General features: G+C 37.1%; 1 protein-coding gene across 9 annotated transcripts; it reads right to left on the reverse strand.

Annotated features, from left to right (window-relative positions):
- Positions 1–394: 394 nt before the first annotated feature.
- Positions 395–26,232, reverse strand: LOC104895983 (histone-lysine N-methyltransferase SUVR5). 9 transcript variants are annotated; one of them, XM_048645811.2, is made up of 13 exons: positions 25,857–26,232; positions 24,447–24,496; positions 21,161–21,577; positions 20,370–20,672; positions 20,071–20,181; positions 16,691–16,801; positions 8,367–11,189; positions 4,657–4,809; positions 4,210–4,326; positions 4,032–4,135; positions 3,815–3,952; positions 2,406–2,493; positions 799–1,293 (listed from the first exon to the last, which is right to left on the reverse strand). In XM_048645811.2, the coding sequence occupies exons 3-13, from the start codon at positions 21,563–21,565 to the stop codon at positions 1,183–1,185; spliced, it is 4,464 nt and encodes a 1,487-aa protein (XP_048501768.1). In that variant the 5' UTR covers positions 21,566–21,577; positions 24,447–24,496; positions 25,857–26,232; the 3' UTR covers positions 799–1,182. The 9 variants fall into 9 exon arrangements, 7 of the variants coding, with proteins under 7 accessions (XP_048501768.1, XP_048501765.1, XP_048501766.1 ...); XR_008970020.1 differs by lacking the exons at positions 24,447–24,496; positions 25,857–26,232 and adding an exon at positions 395–726 and having other exon boundaries at positions 1,021–1,290; positions 21,161–22,718; XR_008970019.1 differs by lacking the exons at positions 24,447–24,496; positions 25,857–26,232 and adding an exon at positions 395–737 and having other exon boundaries at positions 1,021–1,290; positions 21,161–22,718.

Below are 26,232 nucleotides of genomic sequence, written 5' to 3' on the forward strand. Positions count from 1 at the left end.
AGTAAAGGAGAAACCCCATGGCTAATTGCTCCAAACCCCTTTCTTACTAATGCTGCACTTAACTCTGCTTTGAATGCATGGTCCCTTTAATGTATGGTATCTAATGTTATTGATGAAGGTAGATGATGAAGCATAGTTAGATAATGTTAATGTCGTTACTTGTGAGATACTCCCTTTGTCCTTAATTAATTTCACATTTCTAATTTGGACACTATTCATATGTAAAGAAAATCCTCAAAAAAAATTCCAATATATTAAAAAAAATAAAACATTGTCACGTGAAATCTAATTTGATTTGTCTCATTGTATACATTATGAAAATCAAACTTTTATAATTTTATAATATGTAATTATAGATATTAACAATATAAAACATGTATGGGTAAACGTGCACTGGAAAAATGGGAAATTTATTGGGAGACAAATGGAGTATAAAATGGGAGGGAGAGATAAGTATAAGTATAAAAGTGTGTAAAAGCAGGGTTAACAACTGAAACTGCACACCTTTCTGCAAACGTGCAATGAAAGCATGTAAAACAATCCTCCAAAATCACATCTTTCTGCAAATGTACAATGAAACAAACTATCCCCTGATGATTCAACATACAAATAACTGACTTGTTATCTCCAGTATCTCTGCACGAAAGTACAAACTCTTCTACATGCCACAACTTGAACATTCTGTTATTCCGATCTCGCCGGAGCCATTAATTTGCCCTTTCGATCCTGCAAAGAAGCTATCAGGCAGACAAATAAGGGACAAATAATATGTAAAAGATTGCCGAAGCTAAAATCACATGGGTGAATGACTAGTCGCATTGAGCTAATTATCCCTCCGGAAAGATCAATGATGGAAAAAAGAAGGAAATCAAAGCTACCTAAAATATTCCTAGAGATAATAAGAAAATTTCTACATTACTCTACTTGAAAGGAACAAATGAAGCATAACAGAGATTAATGGAAGATTGTATATACAAAAGAATCTGAAAGAGAGAAGAGAGAATGGAACAATTAATTTACAAGAAGGCATCATACGCTCCAAACAAGGGATCAGTCAGCTCTGCCCAAGAAGTCAATGGAAGAGTTAGCAGTACAACCACAAACTCCATATCAAAGGCCCTTCGAAGCAGCTTCATTGGTACGAATTGACTGCCTAATCGATGATAATATTATCATCACTCGTCAGTGAAGGCGACCCCTACAATTAGAAGCTCCGCACAAGCAGGGGAATCCATCTCCAGCCTGTAGCTCGTAGTGATAGTCATAACACAGTTCTTCCCCAGCAGCTATCTGCTGGAATATACAGAAGTTAATGACAGCAATGAAGATTAGGAAAAAGAAAAAGAAAAAACAACAGATTGCTGGTCATTAATAGGCCATGCTTGGAACAAGAGGGTAATAAAGTATCAATTAGGGGATAAAACAAGGAACTAGTTGGTGAAGGAACCTATTAACCCTGCGTAGCATTAAATACTTACCCTAATGGCCCGTCAGCTATTAAAATAAAATGATGGTAAAGGTAATAAATTTATAGGTACCTTTTTCATAAAACTATGATTAATATACATGGTATTCCAGAGTACCTCATTTTATACATGTATAACCCTTGCCACCTTAGAGGTAGTATCGAGTATTCAGCGGAAATAGAATTCTATGAAGAAAAAAAACTTGTTTGGGAATGAAGTTTCTTTACCATGGGGATTGGCGCAAGACCATTTTTACAAAATTACATATAGATTCATTATCATTACTACTATCTATTACCTATTACAAAAACATCTTAGATTAAACATAATGAATCAAGGCGTAATAGGAGAAAATATAAGAAAAATGACGGTGATAGATGAGACCGGATAGTGATTGTGCAAGTAGGAGGATAAATGGGTGTTTTACTACCCTCATTTTTGGGGTAAAGTAGTAACCCACCAAGCCGCCACCACCCCAAAATGAGGGTACTCCCCCTTCCTCCTTTCCACTATCACTAGTCATGCCTTCTTACAGCACATAAATACATCTCATCCTAATTAGCCCCTTATTGATTAACCCAAATCCAATCGTGCCCTGAAGGGGATAAAGGAACCCAACAATACTTGGATTTTTCGTCTTGCCTCAAACTCCGACATGGGAGTGGGAACCTTAGCACTTTATCAGGGCCAACCTCATGAAAAACTTTCATGAAATAGCCAAGTTGGACACTTGAACACGTACCCATCTCCGACATGGATATTGTAGCAAACTACCTTCCCAAAATACTTGTACATAATAGATTAATTAACATAAAATTATAGAATGATTTTCCACATCCCAAGCATGGCCTTCATATGAAAATGTGGGGATAAAGAACGAAAGAAGAGTAAATTATTTATCTTATGAGTACCTTGAACCAAAAAAAAAGGCCCACTTACATTTTGCTTTGCATAGAAACCAACATGGGCAAGTTGAAAATCCATGCTTTCCACAAGAACAAGGTGACTTTCAAGGTTTGGACAGCAGCTATACAAACAAGCACAATAAGAAAATTAAGCATCAAGTCAATATAAGAGAAGAACGAGTCAAGGAAAAAATTGTTGCAAACATAAAGCTGACAACATATACATATGCTTCATCATAATTAGAAGGTATCTAGATTGTTAAATGTGATCTAAACTGGATACCTCAAGTGTTCCTCAAAAAATGTTTATTCCAAGTGAATAGAAGCCCAACCCCCCAAATTGTTAGTAGCATCAACATTTTGTTAAATTTGATGTAACTGTATACCTCAATTGTTTCTCAGAAACTGTTTATTGCAAGTGAATAGAATCCCCCAAGATTACTAATAGCATCATTTATGATAACGCACCACCTGTCGTTCAATAATTTAGCTGTTTACCTATAGTTTTCTGTCTGAAGGCAGGCACTTTAGGAAAATATAAGTCATGATTCTCACTAGCCAAAATGGGGAAAATATACTCATCATTCTCACCAACCAAAATTTTGTCTCACCTAATAACACCATGTCTTAGAATTAAATAAAAGCCTCAAGAGTCACACTAGATATCGTAGACACCAAGAAAAGGAATACAAGAAGAGTATCTTTAGGCTATCCCAAGTCACATGCACATCAATGACTCCATGAGTTCTAAAACAAGCCGATTTCTTCTTGTAATGACATATGTCTGAGATTCAAGGCCACGTAATTATACCAATAATACAAGAAAACAAAGCACTCCCAACGCGTGCAAAATCAATCTCACAGGCAAACCACAATGTATAATATATAGCGCACACACATGTATATAAGAATGACTTTAACAATACAATCACACAACATACAGCGTAAAATCTTGCATCATACTCCCTTCGTCCCATTTTATAGTTCTCATATTCCATTTTGGGTGTCCCAAAATATTGTTCCCATTTATCTTATTTCCATTTTTGAACATTACTTTTTATTCTCTCTCCACCTTTTCACATGGGTTTTTGACACCCTCATTTAATGTTCATTCAATCTCATTGGTTGGATATAAAAAAACATTTTTTTACTTTACTCTCATCTTTTTACATGCCCACCCATATAATGTTCTAATTCTTTTTCATTTTTTATCACAATAATTCCAAAAAACACAACTCCCAGTGCAAGTACATAATAATTATTGTTTCCTTAATTCCCGTGCCCAAAGTGAAACGGGAACTATAAAATGAGACGGAGGGAGTACTCATCAGAGGCATATTATGTGGGCCCTATCAGAAAAAGTGCAATCCAAAAGAGATCTAAACTTTAAAATGATTTACGAGAAAGACAACGTGATATGTTTAGACTGCTGCTTCCTCACACCTGTGATTTATGAGCCGCGAAATGTTTCCATATCTCGTGGCATCAATGACATAGTTGACTTGCCCTTCCGTCACTGCATTCAAGTGCTGTATATGGGTATCCATGTCAATAAAATAATCATAGCCTTCTTTTCCGCACCTACAACACAAAAGACTTCAGCAAATGCATGGTAGTGAATTTTCTAGAAGCTGAAGACAAATAGGTTTATGTCATGAACCTTTTGCGCCTTTGATTGGCTTCCTGTTTATCTAAAACTTCACCAACATATTCACATACAAAGGTACCACGCAAAATTGTTTCACAGGCTCGGACTGCCCAACCCTATCAATAAAACTTAAAGAGTCAGCTGATGCTTCAAACTCCTAAACAATGTCAAAATCTCCTTCGAAAAATACCTTCTTCTCTGTTTTGTACACTTCCATTTTCACTCTAATCCCGTTCTGCAAAACCCTATTTCTGCATTTGCTACTGCACTGACACAAGTTATTGCATTCGTAGACAAGATAATTATCCTGCATATTGCAAAAGAGGGAAAAAAATATGATTACATAAAAGACAAACCATTTAGCATATCCAAGACTTAGATTGATCAAAATAAACACCAACATTCAAGATAAATAAACTGAAGAGCAAACACAACCACACAGAAAAATTGAAAGGGCATCCACCACATATTAGCCTTAACTAAAAGTCTAAAAGCAAAGAATAACAAAGAGGAATCTGAAAGGTCTTGACAAAGCCAAAATCAATTTTAGAAGTACAAGTTTAAAAAATCAGCTCCACACCAAAAAAATAACAAAAAAATCAACACGTAAAGGAATATAATCTATATAATCATTTACCTCAAGAACAAGTCGGCCTTTATCATCATAAGGGAGTCTTCCTTCCATGAGCTTTCCATCTATATCCTTTGCATACTCATAGTCATTGTTGAACAGGTAGACATGATCACATGTCTCAGGACAGCAAGTTGAAAGTGAACAGCCACACCCTAACTGCAAATATGAAAGCAAGAAGAGAAGTTAATCATAAAAGAAATTATAATAAATCAATCCTTTTCTTTCTCAATGTAGAAGAAAATAATCTACTAGAGGTAAGGTAAGAGAAAGCAAGGCAAAGCTTTTGGTAAGCACAAAATTGAGCCTAATTCATTAATTCACACATATACTAAGTATTAAAAAAAGAAACAGAAAGTCAGAAACATGCATCTCTGATGCCTAAATCCAAGAATGACATCACATGCTTCCACAAAAATGTTCTACAGGAATTTACAACAGGTTGCAAAATGTTTTGATAAACCATCAATCAACACTCATAAACTTGCTTAGTAAAATAAAACCTAGATGTGCATTTCCCTGAACAGAGATATGTTTGTGCTTCTGATTTCAAAAAGATTCCATGTCAGTCCCACAATTTGACCAGGAAAAGAAAAAGGGAACTATATGATGCACATAGTGGCAGATCTAGTAAACATATTTAGTTGGGTCAAAACAAAATTAGTAAGTTTTAACTAGGTTCAAGTCATCAATTTTACAAAAGAAACGTCAAAAAATCCCGATCATTATTAGAAAAATTCCCAAAATTTGAAATTCAAGTGCAACCAAATGACCCCACCACCATAAAGGCAGCTCCACCCCTTCATGCACATATATGAAAGAATGCCTCATAGGTCTTGACTCGTGAGGCACAGATTGTTCAGGCTGAGAGGTAAGATGTTAAAATAGAGTTAAAGACGGATCCAACATCAGAAAGGCTTATCACAACATGAACAGATGTCAAGACAGCCAAATCCTAAAGAACAGATTTCGGAATTTAAAACCATGCTCAATCGTTCTATGAATTTATTCTCAAATAGAAAAAAGAACAGATTCCTCAGGATAGGTCGGTGATAATCCAGCCACCTGGGTGTTCTGTGTCTCTAGCAGAGAAGTATTCCTCAATTTCAAAAGTTAAACTACATAATATATATGGAGTCTTACAGTGGTTTACAATTTGAAGCAGTCTTCAAGTGGTTGTGAAAATGAGGACCAATTAAACTAGTTAACATGCCAATTATCGGAACTTGTGAGAAGATTAGGGATTCTATATACTTCTCTCTCTTAATAATAGTTGCCACATATGACTTGCACTCTTTCTCCTCATCATCCTCCTTTTCTTACTATGTGCCAAATAGCTGTGCATCTTACTCCCAAATAAAAGGAGTAACAACTACTAACCAACAACTAGAATCTCATATAGCTCAAAATCTTGTTACTCAGTCAAGAATATGCACCACTTTGCAGACACAAATAAAAAATGAGCATTCCAAAAATACAGCCAGACCAAAACAAAAGAGTCAGTTGAGTGGGAATTATTAACTCAATGTTCCTTAAATCTTAGGAGAGTAATCCTGCACAGGTTAAACCAACTAAATCTACACAAGTGATTACAGTCAATTTTCCCAAAGATGGATCTGATAAACACTAGTAGATGAAATACTGACAAAGCAGGAACTACAACAAGGATCCAAGAAAGTAGCGAAACTTCTTTGGGAAACTATTCAATCAATTAGTGTGATTTGCACATAAAACAAGTAAAAGCAGAAGTTAATCTACAAACAGGGTCTGATTAATTTTTCAAGAAGACTATTACAATACTTAACGCCCATTTTGATTTTCACATCATAGTCAACCACTATGCATGACATCAAGTGATGGCGAGAGTAAGAGCCATGATCTTCTCCTCTTCCTCCACAAATTACCACCTTCCCCATGTCTCTCATCAAACTTCAATCACATGCTTTGACATAAACACCCTAAAAAAACTACAACCCAAAATTAATTTACCATTTGCCCTTATGTTAACCCCTACAATCTCACATTTCAAGCAATTCCTGAATCTCACCCCTTTTGTATCTCCCTTCCTTTGAGGTACAACAGCTCTTCAAACCATGGAAAGAAGGTGTAACAAATGCCAAAGAAACTGGCGGTGAATTTTCAAAAGTGAAAGACAGAGAGGAACAGGGGAAAGGTTTTAAAAAAAAAACTAATGGCGTTAGCTTTGTCATTAGTGAGGATGATTTGGCTATGAAATCCTAATTCTGAGTGAACAATTGGACTTCTCAAACCCAAAGGGCAATATTGGTTCTTTCACCAAAACTCAAATGAACTCTAAAAGTAAGTGAAAATATTTTTGCGTGGAAACTGTCGCTGTCTCGAGGACAAAGTAAAAATGATATATTAAACGATCTCTTGTTTCCCATTGTAGATGTAAGAGCAGCAGGAACGCTTAAAATTTATTGCATGCTGAAAAGCCTTAACCTCAATATGATTGTTCTGCATATACTAGAGGGATTGACCAACCTTTGCTGTGTTCCACAACGATTCTTGCATAAGCAATATTGCTTCAGAAATTTTATCAAAAAAAAGTAGACTAAACTTCTGATACACCACTTGAATGGATAGCATATCTAGCAGGCAACCTGACTATTGGAATAAATTACTCCCAATGAGTACACAAGATAGCATCAAAACATTCTGAGAACCATAGGGGCTTGGATGTATAGCTGCGTTGTCTGATGCACTCCTAATTCCTTTAGTAAGTAGTTACAGGTAACAAATACCTTTAAAAACACACATAAAATTTCAAATTTATACAAGTGGCTGATCTTTCCTGATCAAAGCGCTGACACAATCCCTTCCCGAGAAAAAGTCAACAGATCTTAATCTGAAGAGCATAAAAAGGTCCAGCTTCTTCTGAAGACGACATAGCTTGTAAAGTTTATTAGAAAGAAAAGAAGGAAAGAGAAGCAGAGTGAAGACAAAAGAAGGGAAGCGAAAAGAAAGTAGTAAATATATTGTTTGCTTTAGTTGGTAAGAATTGAGAAAAAAGATACTCAATTTGGTTAGCCAATTATGAAATTATTAGAAGAATATGAAGGAAACTCAATTTGATTAGCCTTGTTCACATCACCTGAATTTTACTGAAGTGGACTTATTATTCCTAAATAAACTTAGTTTAACTTAACTTATTTTTGCTAAATCGAACTTAGTTTTACTTTCCCTATTGTTTTCTCTTATATACTTTACTGATTATTACTGAAGTGAACTGAATTTTGCTAAACTGGACCTATATTAACTACAAAGAATTGATCTTTGCTGAACCAAACTTATTTTCACTGAATTGAACTTATTATAAGGTACACTGAACAGGCCTATGTAATTAACTCTATTTCCACGCAAATTATGCAACATGGGAGGAAAAGAAAGTGATATTTGCAAAATTGAAAAGAAAAAAAAAAACAATACTAATCCATCCAAATACTACCGATTCCGATAGATAATGTGAAAATAAATGCAGAAAGTTATTTACTACTCCCTTTTCTCTGTTTTCCATATAATTCATCCCTACTGACAAGCTGAAAAAAAAGCCATTAGGGGAACAACTTTAACCAATATAAAGGGAACAGACAGCAAACATTTTTCAAGTAGGAAACATTTTTGCCAAGATATGAAGCTAGGTAATAGATTGAAGTTTCAAGAATTAACATATAACAAGAGCTGCTTGAAGGTACCTGCATATTGACATCAAGAGGTTTTTTGTATAGTGGCTTAGTCTTATATGTAAAGCTCTCCCAGGGCATGAAAATAACTTTCCCATCAAAGCCAAATGTCGGATTATGAAGTGATTCTATCAGGTTTTTGTCTACAACACAAGGAATTCGCACCCTTTCTTGTCCAAAACTTATATCATCACACAAGATAATAGTCGTCTGCAAATGCCTCCACCTAAATTGTGGTGGATGTAAGACAAAGTGACACTCATCCATTTCACAATCCTCCTGTTCTGGGTTTGACGAAAATGTTTTAAACATTCCATTGTCATTAATGGGACAAGGAATAACTGACCCGAAATTTTGATCTTCCATTGGTTTGCATCCTTTCGAACATTTAAACCCCTCCTGATGCCAATCTACTGGAGTATTATGTTCACTGCAAAGCTTAGCAGCTTTTAAGTGTAAGCGTTCAGGTAATTCTCCATATTGCTCCTCCAGAGACTTCTGAACGCTAACCTTGCAGCAAGCAGAGCGAGCAATAGATATGATTTCATGATTACTAGGGCGAGCTCTTGTTTTCTGAGCTTCAGATGACAACATTTTTGCAATAGCTGAGCACTGACCCTCGGTTAGTCTAACTAGACTTGCAGTATCCATTACATGTGACTGCACATTTATTCCTCCAGCACCTATAGGATTAACAGGCTGTAATCGTTTCTTTAAACCTATGCTGCCCTTATTTCTGAGTCTATAAGATACTCCACCAAGACCCTTTTTTAATCGAGGACGGCTTAGTCTTCCTGACTTTAGTCTATAAGCATAAAAGCGGAGACCTTTCTTTTTTGGACGAGAGTTGACCAAACTTGGTCCCATATGAGCTGCTTGATGGTGCCGACCTAAATCAGGTAGCAGATCAAACTTCAACTCGCAAAATCTACAAATATACTTTCGTACACTGCTCTGACTCTCAGAATTATCAACACAGGCAGATTTCAATGGAATAGGTTTATGCTGCGAACCCACATATTGGTGACCGTTGTTCCCACTTTTTGACTGTCTAAAACCCTCTGTATGAACAGAAAGAACATGTGACCATAGCTCCTCAGGATTACCAAAATGGCTACCACAAGGAATACACTGGATAAGCATGCAGTGCTCAACAAACTGAGCATGGTGTCTATCCTGTACATGTGTCTCAAGAACCTTCCTGTTTGTGAAAGAATCAAGACAAATTGCGCAAGCATATCCCCTAAAAAGCCATTGTGCTTCCTTATTATGACTATCAATCCAGTGAGTTCCAAGTGCTTGATCATCAGAGAACTCTTCAGAGCAAATTTTACACTTGAAACTTCCATCATCATCAGCCTCCTCTTCAAAAGGCACCAGAGCTTGTTCATCCACAGCAGAGGAGGAAACTTGTGCATCCTTGTCCAGATTAAACCCCCATATCCTTGTGAGCCTCTCTTTTTCTGTGGAAACCAACTTAATTAAAAGTTCAGCAACATGTAGATCTTTAGAAGCTTCAGAAATCGCCCACTGAAATTGAATCTCTTTAGGAACTTGGTTTCTCAAGGATAATATGCTTTTCAGGAGCTTGTAGAAAAGTTCACATGCTTGATGCAAATGCACTTTTTGCTTCTGGGAAGAACATGTCCTCAGAAGATCCACAAATACTTCTTTTGAGATTATCCTACTCTTACCATTTCTAGCACGTTTCAGCCAGCTTGGTATATGCTTCTCACAGTACAATGAATGACGCTTGGGGATTTCTAGACAACTAGCAGGACCCTCATGCATACCCAATCCGACACAGAAAGCTATGTCTATATCCTTAGTGTTAGAACCCTCAACAAATTGTTCAGCCATTGCGATAACACTTTTCCCTTCATTAGAGGCATTTCCCTCCATAGGTGTGGTCAAATGCTCTTTGGGAGATCTTTGAGCTACCTGAACCATGACAACATCCTTAGATGTGTACTCGGACATGTCTAGAAGCTCATCATGCTTTCTCTTCAGCTGACTTCCAGGTGAACTTGGAGGTATCGTTCCATCATCATGGGGGCGGTGTTTTTTACAAAATGAGGTACCTGGAAGAGAGCGATGTTTGCACCTGGTACCTTGAGTGGTAGTTCCTTGACACATATATGCTTCAGCAGGGGAAGTGACCTCTGTTTTGACTGTATGCGCTACAAAACGAGACGCCAAATGAACACAACAGTAATCATCGCCATCATTGGCCCACCTGACACATTGTCTTCCCTTAGCCTCGATAAAAGCAATGCATTGCCGATTCTTAACTTTAGCAGATGCGGATTTTGCCTCAAGCACTCCATTAATAGGTTGCAATTTACCATCTTCTTTCTCGGTTGACTCTGTATTTGAAGTATCAGCCACAACCTGATCCCATCTGTTCAAGGCATTGCTCTGCGAGGTGGTTTGCACAATTCTTGGGCCAAAGAGTGCCTCTTCAGGAGGCAAAAGAGCATTCTCGGCAGTCATAGTGCTCTGACCAGTAAAAAATGCAGAGTCAATCTCAAAAACAGCATTTTCCTGACAGCTCTTATTTTCAACTACTGAGTTATGTGACTCTGCTCGGCGAACTTCAAGCTTAGGTCTCTTCCGACTAATTGGAAGACTTGTCATCGATGGACTTACACTGATATGTTGTATGCCATTTTTGCTTGGCTGATCTATAACTCCACCACTTGCCGCTGAATTTGTGATTGAGAAACTTTTCATTACTTCATGCTTCCACATCTTCCACTCACAACCTAATGCAGGTGGACCCTGAGTATCTCGGAGGCTGTTAACTTCATTCCACAAAATAGAATTCACTAGTTCCTGAAGCAATAAAACGTACAAATAGAAACATAAGCAAAGACAAAGTTGATGGAAGGCTCCTTAAATGTTATTGACTCAAACACTTCAAAGGTACATTCCTTATAGATATTACTTTGCTCTTGTTTCAAACACAGAGAAAGCCAAAGACATATAATGGCAAAAGGGTCCCAACAACAACTAACAAATTATGGTGAATATGGTAAGGCCATGGGACACAAAGAACAGTGGTGGTTTGTCACACCAATCCATGCATACATAGACCCAGCAATTCAATCATAATGCCAAGATACATGGCACAATTGCGCCAGCAAGACTCAGGAAATGTTAGATTTTATTAGTAGTCAGTCACTCCTCACAATGAAGTATAGCAACCAAGGCAGCAGAATCGGTTCAGAAGTTCAACTTTCCAAACAAGAGAACCTTAATATCATAATATACTTTAAATTGATCTAAACATTTATTGCTAGTTAAAATAGAAATATGAAACTACACATTTAACAACCCTATAATTTTAGGAAGATAAAAAGTTCTAAACTTTTGTAGAGGCAAAACTAGAAGTTTTAAACATTTCTATACTCAAAAAGAAATAGTACAACGTCATAACAGGTGAAATGGCTTTCGTCATTAAGTATAACTGTCAAAGTTCGGCACCACGGCTTTCAAAACCATCCATTTAATGGCTATCACATAGCTACAAGTTCACAGTACGTTTTCGAATTAGCGTTATGCACAGAACTTGACCATTTAGTCAGTTAAATATGTAAAGCCACTACATGGACCCATACAGCTGCTTTTTCTGTTAACCTACCAAGCTTGTTCTAACCTGTCCTTGCGCATCCCCCCCCCCCCCCCTTTGTGTTCCATTACGTGTATCTGCTAAAGCTTATAGTTTTGGCAACAATAAGCATATAAAAAAACTGAGACCTCTAGAAAGCTACACCCCAGATGAGACCTGTGATCAAGACCTAACTGTATTCCGTTCTCTGATAAACAGCTCCTTTCTACCAGTTTCATTTAAAGCTGATATTCATTAATTTGATTCTTTTTTTTTTTATTCCAAGCTTTGTGCTAATCCTACTAGTCCTAGACTCCTAGTCCCACCATCAGCCCCCAACAACCACGTCCAAACTTAGCCACTAAGCTCTATTTTCAACAGCATAAGTAACATCCTTGCCTGTGATCTAAAATCTCTTTCCACACACACACAACACACATACACACGCACACTCAAGCACACACAAGCGCGCGCGCACACACACACGTGCACAAACATGCACGCACACACACATATGCAGGCGCGCGCGCACACACACACACTGGACACACCCGCACATACACACACGCATACCACATGCACGCACGTGCACATACACACACACATACATGCACGCGCACATGCACGCACGCGGACACACACCCACATACACGCATACGGGAACGCTCATAATCAAGTTCACGTAAGAAGGCTTTCTCGTGAGACAAGTGAGAACGAGATGTAAAACTAATTGACAAGTGATGTAAATCTAACCTCAAAAGAAAAAAAAGTTTGATAATTTTTGTGAAACAAAATTTATTATCGTGTAATCTATGTGAGAAGTGTTGTAACTCTAAATGATAAGTGATGTAAATCTAACCTCAAAAGAAAAAAAAGTTTGATAATTTTTGTGACACAAAATTTATTATCGTGTAATCTATGTGAGAAGTGTTGTAACTCTAAAGCGAAAATGTGGTAGCACTAATTCCTTCAAAGTTCTCACCTTATGACCCCTTCTCACCAGATCTCGACTTTCCCTATATGTAAACAGATGGTTACATAGATACTCCTCTGTCCCTTATTGTTTTACCCCATTTGCTTGTCAAACTTCTGTAATTTAAATTCACGTTGATATATAAGGAAAACATCATCATGTGGATCTTGTGAGATTCCTTGTTACGCGTAGTTCCAGATATCAAATTTTTATAACTTTTTAATACGTAATAAAAGATATTAAGGAAAACATCATCATGTGGATCTTGTGAGATTCCTTGTTATGCGTAGTTCCAGATATCAAATTTTTGTAACTTTTTAATACGTAATAAAAGATATTAATGGTCACAAATGCGTCTTAGAGACCGCGAAAAGGCAAATGGGGTAAGCAACAAAGGCAAAGGGAGTAAATAAATATATACAATCATAATATGTTCTGCCACACCATTAATCGATAATGTGATTATTCACAAGTACGTATATGAGGTATTGATAAGCATCAATGGGTTACTATCAGTCATCAATGGGTTAGGCCTCGTTCTTTTAGACTGAGAGAAACCGAATTGCAGAAGTAACTGAAGTGAAAATAAGTCCAAATGAACTGAAAATAAGTCCAAATGAACTGAAAATAAGTCCGAAAGAATAGGGCCTTACTGTTAAAGCTTTGGAGGGGCTACTGATAAAGTATTAATAATTTTAAAACAATCATTTGATGGTATGACACCTAAGACATAACACAAGTTACAAGGTGATACATACAACCTCCGTTTTTTTAATAGATGCAACGCCTCAATACACTTTGACATCTGCAGTATTCATGTACTACCCTTGACCGGAAACTTTGACTAACATCCAAAACAAATTATAGTATGTAAGATGTTTGACTTAACTAAATATACACTTACACAATATCAAATTTATATCAAAGTTGTGATTTGACAATTGTGAAAGTCAAAGCATTGCAATGAATTAAAAGTTGGAGTAAGTATATAGCTAGCAACTGTCCATGCAAGTATTGAAAATGGTCGATTCCTTGCTACCTCTAATTTTTCCAGTTAACAAATGTGCAAGATGAAATGTCTTTAACCCTTTTTTGTTAAGTAGCATATCAGTTTTTGCTCGCCTTTTACCATCTGCATGTCTTTCTATGGAGGGAGATAGAGTAGAAAAGAAAGAGAGAGCAGCTCATGCCTCGAATGCAACCAAAGCTTGATATGCAAAAAAAAGGACTACATAAAAACAATACTAAACCCACTTATAGGAGACATCAAGAGCCAGATCTTAGAGTTTCTGTTAAAAGAAAAAAATAATAAAAAAGGGTTCACAAAAGAAAAGTATAGGCCACACAGTTCATTCCTTAACCCCGTAGCACATTAATGGCAAAACATGAAAATATTGTACATTTAACTGTAACGCCTGGTAGCCTGGCCTACTATTCAGGCTAACAACACATATAAGCTACAGATCATTTTGTGCACCTTCTAATTTCCACAACCTTTCACTACCCAGGATTCATTAGTCATCACTTTCGCAAAAGATTTCCAGGGGAAGAAAAAAAGGTGCTGATGGTTTATTAGCATCCATCAATGCTTGTAAAAACTAACCAACTCAATCGTGGTCATCACTCTCATTCCTGGGATTAAATTAATTGAAACTGTAGCAGCAATTAACTCCTACTCCCAACAGATTGAGCCAACCCCTAATTTAGAGTGCAAATACGTCATTAAAGAACAGCCAGCGAAACATTGATGTTTTTGTTCAAAATTTGACATTGGTGGTGGACACAATTTCCTGAGAAAAACACTTCGCTTTGTACTCCAAAACCTAGAGAGTAGGAGGCACTAAAGGCTGAAGCTTAGTTTTAAAAGGCGACCACTGGCGAGGTCCAGGCCGGTCAGCAGCGAGGCCACCACCGGCAGACGAGACATTTGTGCTTCTAAGCCCGTTCTAGGGTTACCATTCAACAAGCGAAAAACGAAGGGTCGAGCAAAATAAAATTCAAAAACGTGCAAAAAGAAAAACAAAGGGGGGCGTGACCCATACGCACGCCTCAGCCCAAAAAGCAAACGCTTCATGCGCCTTGCACCTCCTCAAAAGGCGCCAGAAGCGCGCGCCTCCGAGCGCCTCTTGTTGCTCGCCTCGCCTGGGCTGACAGATGTGTTTTGCTCGCTGCCTGGGCTCACCGTGCGCCTAGGCGCGCCTTGGGTGCGCTTTTAAAAACTAAGGGCTGAAGCATTCTAGTCCACAACAGAATGGATTTTGAAGAGTGGCGGAGCATAGAAATATACTTGTCAGGCTCAAATTATGGAACAATCCAGCCAAAAAGCGCCTGTTAAAGATCAGTATTATTTCATTATCCTTTGTTCCTCCCTCTAGAGGCTATACTACTAAAAAAAAAATAAGATGTACTAGTTACTTGCACCCTTCTCCCAAACTTTTCCATTAAAAAAGAAGTCCTTTTAGACCCTCCTAAATGTATGTTTGCCATACTAAACAAGTGTGGGGTTTATGGAAGCAAAATCTTTAATATTCATTGACTGCTTAGAAGCTATGTTACTCAGACTCTTCATTTCACCTCAAGTACCCGTGTCGTATCCTCGACACTCGGACATGGGTGGGACACTTTGTTTTGGGCTAAAAAATAGAGAAAATTCCAAAAAATAGCCGAGTGGCTCGTCACGAACATACCGTGTCGATGGTACCGAGTCTGAGCAACATAGCTTAGAAGGCTGCATACATCTGAATCTCCCCAAAACCTATCACATCAAATTAATACTAGCCAGTTAAAAGAAATGGATGAAAAAAGACTTCTTTGTACAATGTGCAATGGGAGGGGCTAACAGCTGCAGCTCACATGAAAAGAGCAAAAACTCTCAATATAGAACTCTTTTGATTTTTTAAATGTTGAGAATAATATATAATCCCAAACATGAAATATGAAAACCCATAGGTGTCTTGAGTGTTGAGGCTAATGGAGGGATCATGTGATGCTAGCACCTACCAGTACCATAGCAATCCAATCTTCGAAGACAAAGGTGGCGACCCTTCTGGATAATAATCAACAATGGTTATGAGCCATGAGGCCCATGTTGAATCCCATTGATGCCCACATGTGAGTGTCCTACATTGGAGAAAGAGGAGACTAAACCACTTTATAAGATTTGGAGTTACTCCTCCTATCACCAATTGGTTTTAGGATGGAACCTCCTTGGACTTGTAAGTGGACTAAACTCTCCTTCTTATTGGGTTACCCTGTCCCATTTCATATAATCTAAAAATTAACACATGACCCTTTGCTACATGGCTTAGACCCACAAGGGCCTTACGACATCAGAAAAGGGCAAGGAACCTCCCTATAGCTCTTCAATCTCCGTTTGGAGGGCAGTGATAGAGAGAGGCGAGGGGAAGAGCAGTCGACTATCAAGAGCAAGTGGAGACAAAAACTCTCATTAGGAATCTACTTCTACGCTCCAATATGTTTCTACAATGCGTCTGATATAATGTCATAAAGTTACAACAAATTTATCAAAATGACATTTATAGCTCATAATATGCATTGTGAATTGTGAGCTATAACAGTTTACTGTTGATATAACAAGGATTGCTCATACTTGGGGGGTCTCCTCACTTTAGCTCAACTCTCTGCTGAGTATGAACACACAGTCAAATCTCTATACACACGTGAACACGCATCGCATCACAGCCATATACATCCAATGCTACACAGGGCAATACATCTAAAACAACAAGTTACCTCCTTCAGAAGTTCAATGGAATCAGCACTAAGAGCATTCTTGCATTTTTCAACCCACAGGTGGAGAGAATGCCGCAGCCAGTTAGCATCAATGTACTTCTGTAACAGCATCTACAAGGCAAGGCAGAATAAAAGTGTGTCACTATTTTAAGTAAAAAGTACTCAAAATTCAGACAAAATGAAATGGCCAAATAGCAGTTCAGTAGATAAAAAGGCAGCTCAATGACATTTCAAAGCAAAAACTGGCTTGGGAATTCAATAACCACCTAGGGAACAACCAAACCCTGTAGGCGACTAACGAGTCTGAGGTGAGGCCAAATATATGTATCCCTGTAGGTCTACATGGTTATGAGCCACACCAGACAAGAAATTGCCACTGTTTTTGAAGCAATGTCAGAATTTTTATCTGCAGCTACCACCAGTAAATTACAGACAACAAGAACTCGAACATGCCCTTCTCGTTCTTTCTCTCCCAATATGTTAGTTTGTGATCTGTAATTATAAAAAATGGACTTTTGGAGTTTTGGTGGACTACAAATTTGCCCTTACAATTTCAACCATCTTGAACTTTGAAGCCAATGAACATGTTCACTTCATCATCTTCAATCATCTCACAGCTTTCTTCTCTTTGGAAGTGACAAATTAGGTGCGCTAGTGGTCAATAGTGGTGAAGAGCAAGTGCTGGTATTTATCTAGAAGAGTCCTAAATGGATTCTACCAGCGCCCTATTGCAGCCCAAAAATATCCACATATATTTTGGTACCATAACTCTTCCCGATAGCACTTATGTAGTTATGTTACTACTTACTACCATTCTGCAGCATTCGTGGTACCAATGGGAAGAGATGTGGGTACCGAGTCTAATGTGTACTCCAAACATAGATACCTAGATGGTGCACGTGGTAGTCACATACATCTTTAGCCTATCTATCTGAGTTCCTCTAGCTGGTGATCTGCTCTTTTCATAGAAATTTGGTAGGCAAGGATGTAGGAGGTATCGACTTTGGAGTGGCTTATATGCATCATTTTGTGGGTGTCTTCAGGTTTAACTTGGAATTGATGATAACTCGATTCAAGATCAAGCTTCAAGAAAACCTTTGACCTGAAAAGCTTACCCAATAGCTCACCACTGATAGGGCATATGTTGGGAACGACTTCCTTAGTAAGAGCCTTGCAAATTGCAATCCACAAGGAAACATCGCGACCTTGAGAAAGAAAGGACTAGTGGAGAGAATAATTATTTGCTGCTGCTATCATATCTTAGCTATATCTTGTAAACATAAAACAGGGGTTTTTGATAAGGTTCATACACTGACCGAGTATTCCCTCTTTTAGCACAATTGAGTGCTCCCTAGCCCTCATTGGAGGTAGTTGCCAAGATATGTCAAACACCTGGGACAGTTACTGAATTATTTATCAACAATTGAGGTACTATCTCCACCAAAATATTCAATTCAATCATACTCCTCTCCCCTGCTTTCTTAAAGTCCTAATCATGGCCTTTAAAGAAAGCTTTGTACTAAGTAACCAACACACTGAATGATCTCCCCTAATGGTCATTGTTGAGTACCCTACTTAACATTTATGAACTATGGTTTCCAACTATTCACCACTAGTTTTTAACGTTTCCAATCATTGCACCCCCAAGATGACATTAAAGTTCCCCAAAGCCAGCTCCTTCCAAAATCTGAGTTCCTTGCAGACGGAGAGCCGTACCTATGCCCAAGGATACTCGAATTCTCTATTATGGCCACCGGAATGAAAATGTAGGTTGACCCGGATCAATCATCACAATAACCTCATTGCCACAAATCTTCCTCACTAACTTCATTAGTTTAGGATTAGCAGTTCCATGACTTCGAGGAAATTGCAGTCATTGCAGGTCCGCTCACCAGAATTCTCATCCTAGCCTTATCTTCCACTTTGTCTTGGACGCTTAGGAAAATGAAGACCATGGTGGCCCATTGTCCATTTATTGTCACAACAGAAACAAACACCTTTCTCTCTTTTGAGTTGAAGTTCTTTCATAAGTAATCTCACTTCTCCGAAGGATTGGCTGAAAACATTATAGTCGTAGTGCTTGTGCCGGTAAACTTTTAATAGTGCCTACTCGGAATTTGATTTTGTTCCTGAATTTTGGAACTATGATGGATGATTTGGTTGCCAGCAGGTCTCCAGGAAGAACCAGCAACCAGGGTTACAGGGTCTATCAATCCTCCTCCATAACACGGCCTCGACTCAAATCTTCTCATGCGCCACATCTAAATATAGCCTCTAACTTCACAGAGAGATCCATTGCATGTTCTAATGTAATGGATCCCAACACGCCCATTGATTTAATTTTCCCGTCATGAGTAGTTCAGTACTTCTGGAACGTTCTCCAGTGATGCGCCTAGTTCTATGAGATTTCGACGGTACCTGGGATAGAATCGATCAATGCTCACACATCAAACTGGCATTGATCACTCAACAAAATACTTTTAGCTATTCCCACCGGTGTACTTTCACCATGATACCAAGAAAATGCAACACCTTCAGGCACTGCCACAACTGCTTCCAACTTAACCCCTTTGCTGAGGCAATAAAACTCTTTGGGTTTATATTAAGGTTGATATTTTGCAGTTAGTTTTTATTATTGACGAGGCCACAATAGGGGAATTTAAATCTCAATGGATGGAGGAATCAGTATAGAGGCCTTTGGGAGACTTTGTTCAGGCAAATGGAGGAAAGGGGACATAAGAAAAACCTGAACCGAACATGCACCCAAAAAAATGCAGGTTCCTGAATCCCCTATCCTCCCTTGAAAACCCCTTGCTAAACAGCCCCTGAGATCATGTGTTATTGGATTCAAGGGCTAACAAGGGAGCTTGCTTGTACGCCAGTGAGTCTGTCGGTAACATGTACCCTGGTGAGTTGTCAGTAACATTCTAACATCCTCTCTTGGGCATGAAGAGAGTACAAGTTTGCACAACTCTTACTCTATACTAAGGATAAAGATGGTGATCACAGGGTACACCCATCCACAATCCCAAAATGTGCAATTTCCATCTAACTTCACGATTCAGAAACCTCACTATATTCATGCAGCACTACTGCAATTTGGAGCAGAAAAGTAGCTTGTCCTGCATGGGATCAGGCATCTTCCAACAGCAGGCTCAATGATGGAACACTGATGTCTTACAAACTCTGCTGAAGAAGTTCCAGTAAAAGACTTTCTATGATGATAAAGCCATTTCCAAAAGCTTGTCAGACTATACTCATGATGCAGGATACCTAGCTGGCTGAAATCCATGAAATTTGGAAATAATAAAGCAAAGAAATGGGATATGACTAACATACAGAAGACGAAATCCAATTACTTCAGAGGATTAGGAGTTTACATTTCGAAGATTCAAGAGCAATCTTCCAAGGTCAGGATAACTTTTACAGCGAGAAGCCTCCGCAGCAAATTCCCTCCATACAACTACATCACGAGCAGTTTCAACCAACACCTAAAACAAGTGAAGCTCCATTACAAGACAGCTAATAATGAAACTACCTACAAGGACAAATGATGGTATCCTTTGGGCATAAACGGTATTGCATGTTTCAAAAAGATGACATACTGGCATTTAAAAATTGAATTAAGAAGAGAAATTTTACAGAATATCAGAGGAAAAGAGGACCATAAATTTGACACCTGAACAGGAAGCTGGTCAACAATATTCAACACGCCAATTACTATCTTTTTCATGATAAAGCGGCGTGCAACAGTCAAATCTTCAACCAGTTGAACTCCAACTCTATGTGACCGGTGTGCAATAGGTTGTGGAAGCTCATCAATTGCACATACAAGCAATGTATCAGCCCAAGAATAATGCTTTTTGTGCGGAAAGAATATAACAATATAACTCTTCCTGTCATGAGTTGGTTTTGCTTTCACAGTTGCTAATGGCCAGTCAGCCCTCTCGCATTTGATTCCTGCTTGCCACTTCCCTCGCCACTATACTTGCGGAGTAATATAAGCACGGGGAAAAAAATTTAGCTCCAAAATCTGATATAAAATTGAATTACATAACTTCTAAGTACAAAGCCACATATTTATACACAAAATTATATTTTAAGCCATAAGCAGCTTATTTAGGCATATTGAAACACATTTGTATATTCTGAGAAGTAATAAAGAATTAGATTAGAAAAACACCAAGGGGGTGTCTCCCTTGTTCAAAGGAAGGGCTAAAGACAAAAGGGCACATAGAAGATCATGAACTCAAGCTGTTTCAATGTTTTATAATGAACCATTGTTTAATCTTACATTCAACAACCAAGTAATATCTTCACAAAAGAAATTCAGAGCACTAACCCTACAATTTAGCAGCAGAAGAATCCCGCAACAAGTTACCATTCAGTACAGTGGGTGTGATGTGAAAGCAGAGTTCAAATAGCTATGTACTGCAAGACATCACATGAAGAATATGAAAGGAACCATACCTTAACCCATAATGCCAGAGATTCATCTTGTTCTGGCCACTTGGATACTGATATAGACAACTCTTCATCTTTATTTTCAGAAAGGGGCTCACAGTCAATTGTGTTCACATCTACATGTGAGTTCTGAAAATCAAGGCAAGCTTCTTTACATAGGACCTGTTCCTCAAGGTTATCATCATCATAATCAAGAACAGCCCCAGACAACTTCTGGTCATTCAAATCAGAACCACAGTGTGAAGACCCATTAGAGCTTTCCTCAAATGTAATAGCTTCTCCATCTAGCTCCAGACCATCACATTCCATTGTGTCTATGGCCCCTTTCAAACTCGGCAAAAAGTGGTCCGCTTTCTTCTCTACTAAAGAGATTTGTCCCACATTTGATTCTGCATCTTGCACAATCTCCATGAATGATTTCTCCTGAGAGTGACAGGAATGTTTCGCATAGTGAAGGGCATAAGTTAGAATTTCCATATCACCAAGAAATCATTTACGTAAGTAGAAAACATTTATTCAAACTCAAGTAAGTTTGAATTGCTTCCTGAAACCCCAAGGTTTTAAGAAGATTTCAACCGAAAAAAAAAGCATGTCACCATAACCCCAGTGCCGCCAACAAGGCTTTCCCAGAGCATTAGTAAGAAGGGTCAGAAGTATTGTGGCCTGACACCAGCGAATGCAGAGAAATCCCTATAACATTTGATTGGAGACTCAATCTAACTTTAGCATCTAGCATATTAAATCCAGGACCAGAACGTGCTAGATGAGATGAACACAGCAATTTTCGTTTATAGTAATTGATGCAAACCTAGAAAGATTAAGCATGAAATAAACATTAAAAAAATAACAACGAGAACTACACGCAGCGGACTAGGGATGGGCATGGACCCCGGACCCGACCCACTTTTAGAAGTCTGCGTCTAATTTTTTAAGAACCACTTGAACATGGGCACATTTGATCTAGGTGTTCAAAATCCGGTATGAATCTGCGCTCAATCTTTAAGACCCAAACCTGAACCAAATTTGACCCATGGATCCTATTGATTCTATATTTCAGATTATTAAATTACAGATTAAAATTGCAACATAAAGTAAAGCTCATACCGTCGTAAGAATCAATTTAGGATGTTTTGTCCAAGAATAGTAGAATAATTTTATATGTATAGCTATTGCAACTTTGCAATGGTGACTGAGGATTTAGCTCAGCGTTTGCTAACTTTATTTAATTTAATCATCCTTTTAAGTGAGCAACAAAAGAAGGAGAAACTCGTTGCAAGTTTAAGAACCATCGTGTATGCATTTGAAGCGCCAAACCTGCTAGACTCATTGGATCTGGTGAAGGTCTGGATTTTTCGGATCCTATAGTCTGGGTGGGTTTAAGTTTCAGGTCCAGATTTGGGTTTTACTAGACACGGCCTAGATGAGACCCATGCCCATTTCTAACGAGCCTACATATTTTAGCATAACATCAGTATTATAAGAACTATAAAAAGCCTTGCCAGCTTTCAGTGTCCATGCAGTACAGGAATCAGATCATTAAACAACATAAAAGTTTTGACAAGCAAGACAATGTTTTTTGGTACTTCGGTTGCACATGACTTAGTGAAGGGGAAGGAATTGGATAAATAACAAGGATAGAGTAAGCAAATGGTGTTAAGTAACTCAGTAGTCAAATATGTGCAAGTTGAAGAGGAAAATCTCACATGTGACCACTAATTTTTTATACAAGCAACCGAATGGCACGCTAGCAGCCATTACATCAACGGCTTATGTAATGTAATTCAAGAGCAATAACAGAAAACATAGCCCCGTATAATGAACATGTGGGAACTTTTGACTGTATATTTTTGCTCAATCATTTTATAACCCATATGTACAAGGCAAACCAACTATAGGGAAAAAGTGATGGAGACGCCGTCTAGTGACAAAATTTTGATTATGTCATCTCGTAATTTTGAATAATAATGTAGCATTAGAGAAGTTAGTGATAGTTGAAAGACTAGCATATAAAAAAATTTGTGTATTCATATAAAAGAAATCTACATAATGTGTATACTAGCATGATGAGTGTGCCTTTAATATGGAGCAAAGAAAGTATAAATCCAGTTGAAATTGCAATGGTATTGTAAAGTTACTTTAAATTCTGTATTAATAAATATGACTTACAATAATGTTATAAATAATATCATAAAGTGGTATAAAAATGTAGGCTTGATATTGTAGAATGACATATTTTTAACTGATGAGTAAAATAAACATTCATGAAAATTATGAAGATATTCTAATACTTATAAATTCCATGATATGTCTACAGTCTATACCATATTCCCTCTCTGTTTTTTTTAATGGCACATTTTGCCATTTAGGGGTGTTTTTTTTAATACTAAGACATATAGCATTTTTCTTTATATGGTAAGTTGGTCACCATCTATTTTTTACTTCTACCCTTCTTCTCTCTACCAATTTCCCTTTTTCCTAGGTCCATGTGCAAAAGCAAATATCCCAATTTCAAAAACGGAGGTAGTACTCTAGTACGGCAATTTTTCATTCATTTAACAATTTACATAAAAAAGAAATTCAATCTAAAATAAATTGAAGTACTCAAGTTGAAAAATCCAGTCCAAAATTTTCTTGAAGTTATTTGGAGTTTTGTTTAGATTGCAAAGTTTAGTATTAACAACATTAGAAATTTAAAAAAAAATTGTCAATTTGCATTAAAGGAGTTAACATTGAACTTTCAAATTTATTAAATCAAAACAAAAAGCTTCTAATAATATTCGACCTAAAAAGCCAACTCGAAAGAAACATTTAACTTTACCTAGTTTCGAATTATTAACAACTTTTAGCCTATTTCTTTTACTAGCAAATTTCTAACATATTATTATGTAATACTTCGTCCAATTCTTAATGAATGCATCATACTGACTCTTTACACTATTTAAATATTGAACTTTGATAATATGTAATTACTAATATGTACAAATATATATCGTTATTTTATATAAATAATTCTCAAAATATGTTTACAAAATATTATATTTTTTTAAGAATTTAAATATTATGTTATTAAAGATATTAATGGTCAAATTTGTGCATTAATATTATTGGATTTGTCCCAATGTATATTTCAAAACATCGACTTCTTATAATGTATACTAATAAATAAACAAAATAATAATGGTCAAAGTTGTAAATCGGCAAACATAAAAGTTTAAGTGGAACATTTTATTCACAAAGAAAGAGAGAGAGAGAATATTGTTCAACTTCTCCATGTCAACAATACTAGTCATACTTGGAACAAGTATTCTTCTAGAAATGTCTAAAGCTCCGTTCAACTTTCACCTGGCTTGTCATAGAAATATCCAGCATGTAAATTGTAATAGCCAACACAAGCTAAGAAACAAGGCAGAAAAGCAAAGGCACATAACACAATTCTATTTTGGGCTCATTATCATATCAGTAACTGATTGGCTTAAAGGGATCGACAATTATGAGGCTAGGGGAGAAGGTGAACCTAACGAACCAGAAAACTTTATATAAAAATGAAGCCTTACTATTTCACTCCAAATGTGAAAGCTTGCATTTAATTTACACACACACAACCAATTTTACCTAATTTGCGAAACGAAAATGTGTACCTGAATGCAAATTGCTACCTAGTTTTGCAAAATTAGCACAAAACTATATCACTTGCATGCACCAATTTCGCTTTTCAGATCGCAAAAATCTTAATCAAGCAGTCACACAAAATCCACTAAAGTAAGGATTTTATTTTCTTTTTGTTGTCACTCTTAATATTTTGTTTTTGGGTCATAAGTGTAACTTAGATAACTATACAGGCTGTTCTGTTCTTACAGACTTACAGTGACACAAACCAAATCCCACATTCCCACCCAAAATAAAATCTCAAGTGTGCTAATTTTCGAGCTAAAGGTGTAAACTTTCCGAGCTAACATGTTAAATTGTTAATGAACATAAACTAGTAACACAAATAAGTACATCAACAACTCGTGCAACTAAAAATTTTATAATGAACTGATGTTATGTAACAGGTACCTCTTAAATTCAGCAGCACCAGAAGCAAATTTTCCACTCACATGTCACGGTTTTTTTACAGTGTGCCCCAGATTAAATTAAAAAAAAAACTTCAATATCTACTCCAAAACCCTAAATCTGAAACAAAAAAAAAAGTTCCAAACTTTTGAAATAAATTGAACTAAGACCCTAAAATTAAATTAACAAAACGACTTATTTCAGGTAGAAACCTTAACATAGATCTAAAAATGATCTTAAACGGTGGGTCCAGATCAGAGAAAATAACCCAATTAAAAATTTGTGCAACTAAACTCAAAAAGGATTATTTTTTCTACCTGGGTATAGTCTAAATCTTAATATTAAGTAATTGATTAAGGGATTTCTGGAGTATTAGACCCTATTTATTTTAAGTTTTGACTCATTATTAGATTAGACCTAAGAAACCCTTTTGTCTTCTTGAAGAGGGTGACTCATAACTGTGGTTGTTGCAAGGGTTAGAAATGCGGGGAAACCAAACAAAGCTAAAGAACGTGACATAAAAATAAAAATAACTTGGTATAACATTAGGTGAACCAACAAAAAATTGCAGAAACAAAAAAATTATGAAAAATAAACAAAAATGCAGGTTAAAAAAAATAAGGGAAGGAATAATGTAATAGTAATATACCTTTTTTATGCCATGGTTGGTTGTTTGAGTAAAAGGAAGGTTGAAATTGAAATTTTTGGTTCTGATGAATGTGTCTTTCTCTCTCCTCTTTTTTCTACTTTCTCTCTCTACCTCTTAACAAAATTTTGGTCTTTGGTTAGGCAAACTGGCAAAAGCTAATGTTATTTGTTAAATCGAAATGTACCCTTTTCTTGCTTTGTGAACGTTTTTTATTATCTTTTTTTTGAAGGGGGTGTCTAAGGTCCAAACTTAGGGTAGGAAAAAAAAAGGGCACAGAGATGAGTAAGTCTGGTTTAGAGAGGAGAGAGAAAACAAAAATTTTAGGTGGAGCCGTGAAAACGAAATTGAAAGGAAAGTGGGTAAGTTGAGGGATTCT

Source organism: Beta vulgaris, chromosome 6 (genome assembly GCF_026745355.1).
Source record: "Beta vulgaris subsp. vulgaris cultivar EL10 chromosome 6, EL10.2, whole genome shotgun sequence".
Classification (NCBI taxonomy): domain Eukaryota; kingdom Viridiplantae; phylum Streptophyta; class Magnoliopsida; order Caryophyllales; family Amaranthaceae; genus Beta; species Beta vulgaris.

Bases quoted from the DNA above. Each gene is read 5' to 3' on its own strand.
- LOC104895983 (XM_010682638.4), bottom strand. From the start codon at position 21,631: ATGGAAATTCTAACTTATGCCCTTCACTATGCGAAACATTCCTGTCAC. The intron at 20,673-21,160 runs GTATGGTTCCTT...CCGCAAGTATAG, and splicing joins CTCTGGCATTATGGGTTAAG to TGGCGAGGGAAGTGGCAAGC. The intron at 4,136-4,209 runs GTATTTTTCGAA...TTTTATTGATAG, and splicing joins TGTACAAAACAGAGAAGAAG to GGTTGGGCAGTCCGAGCCTG.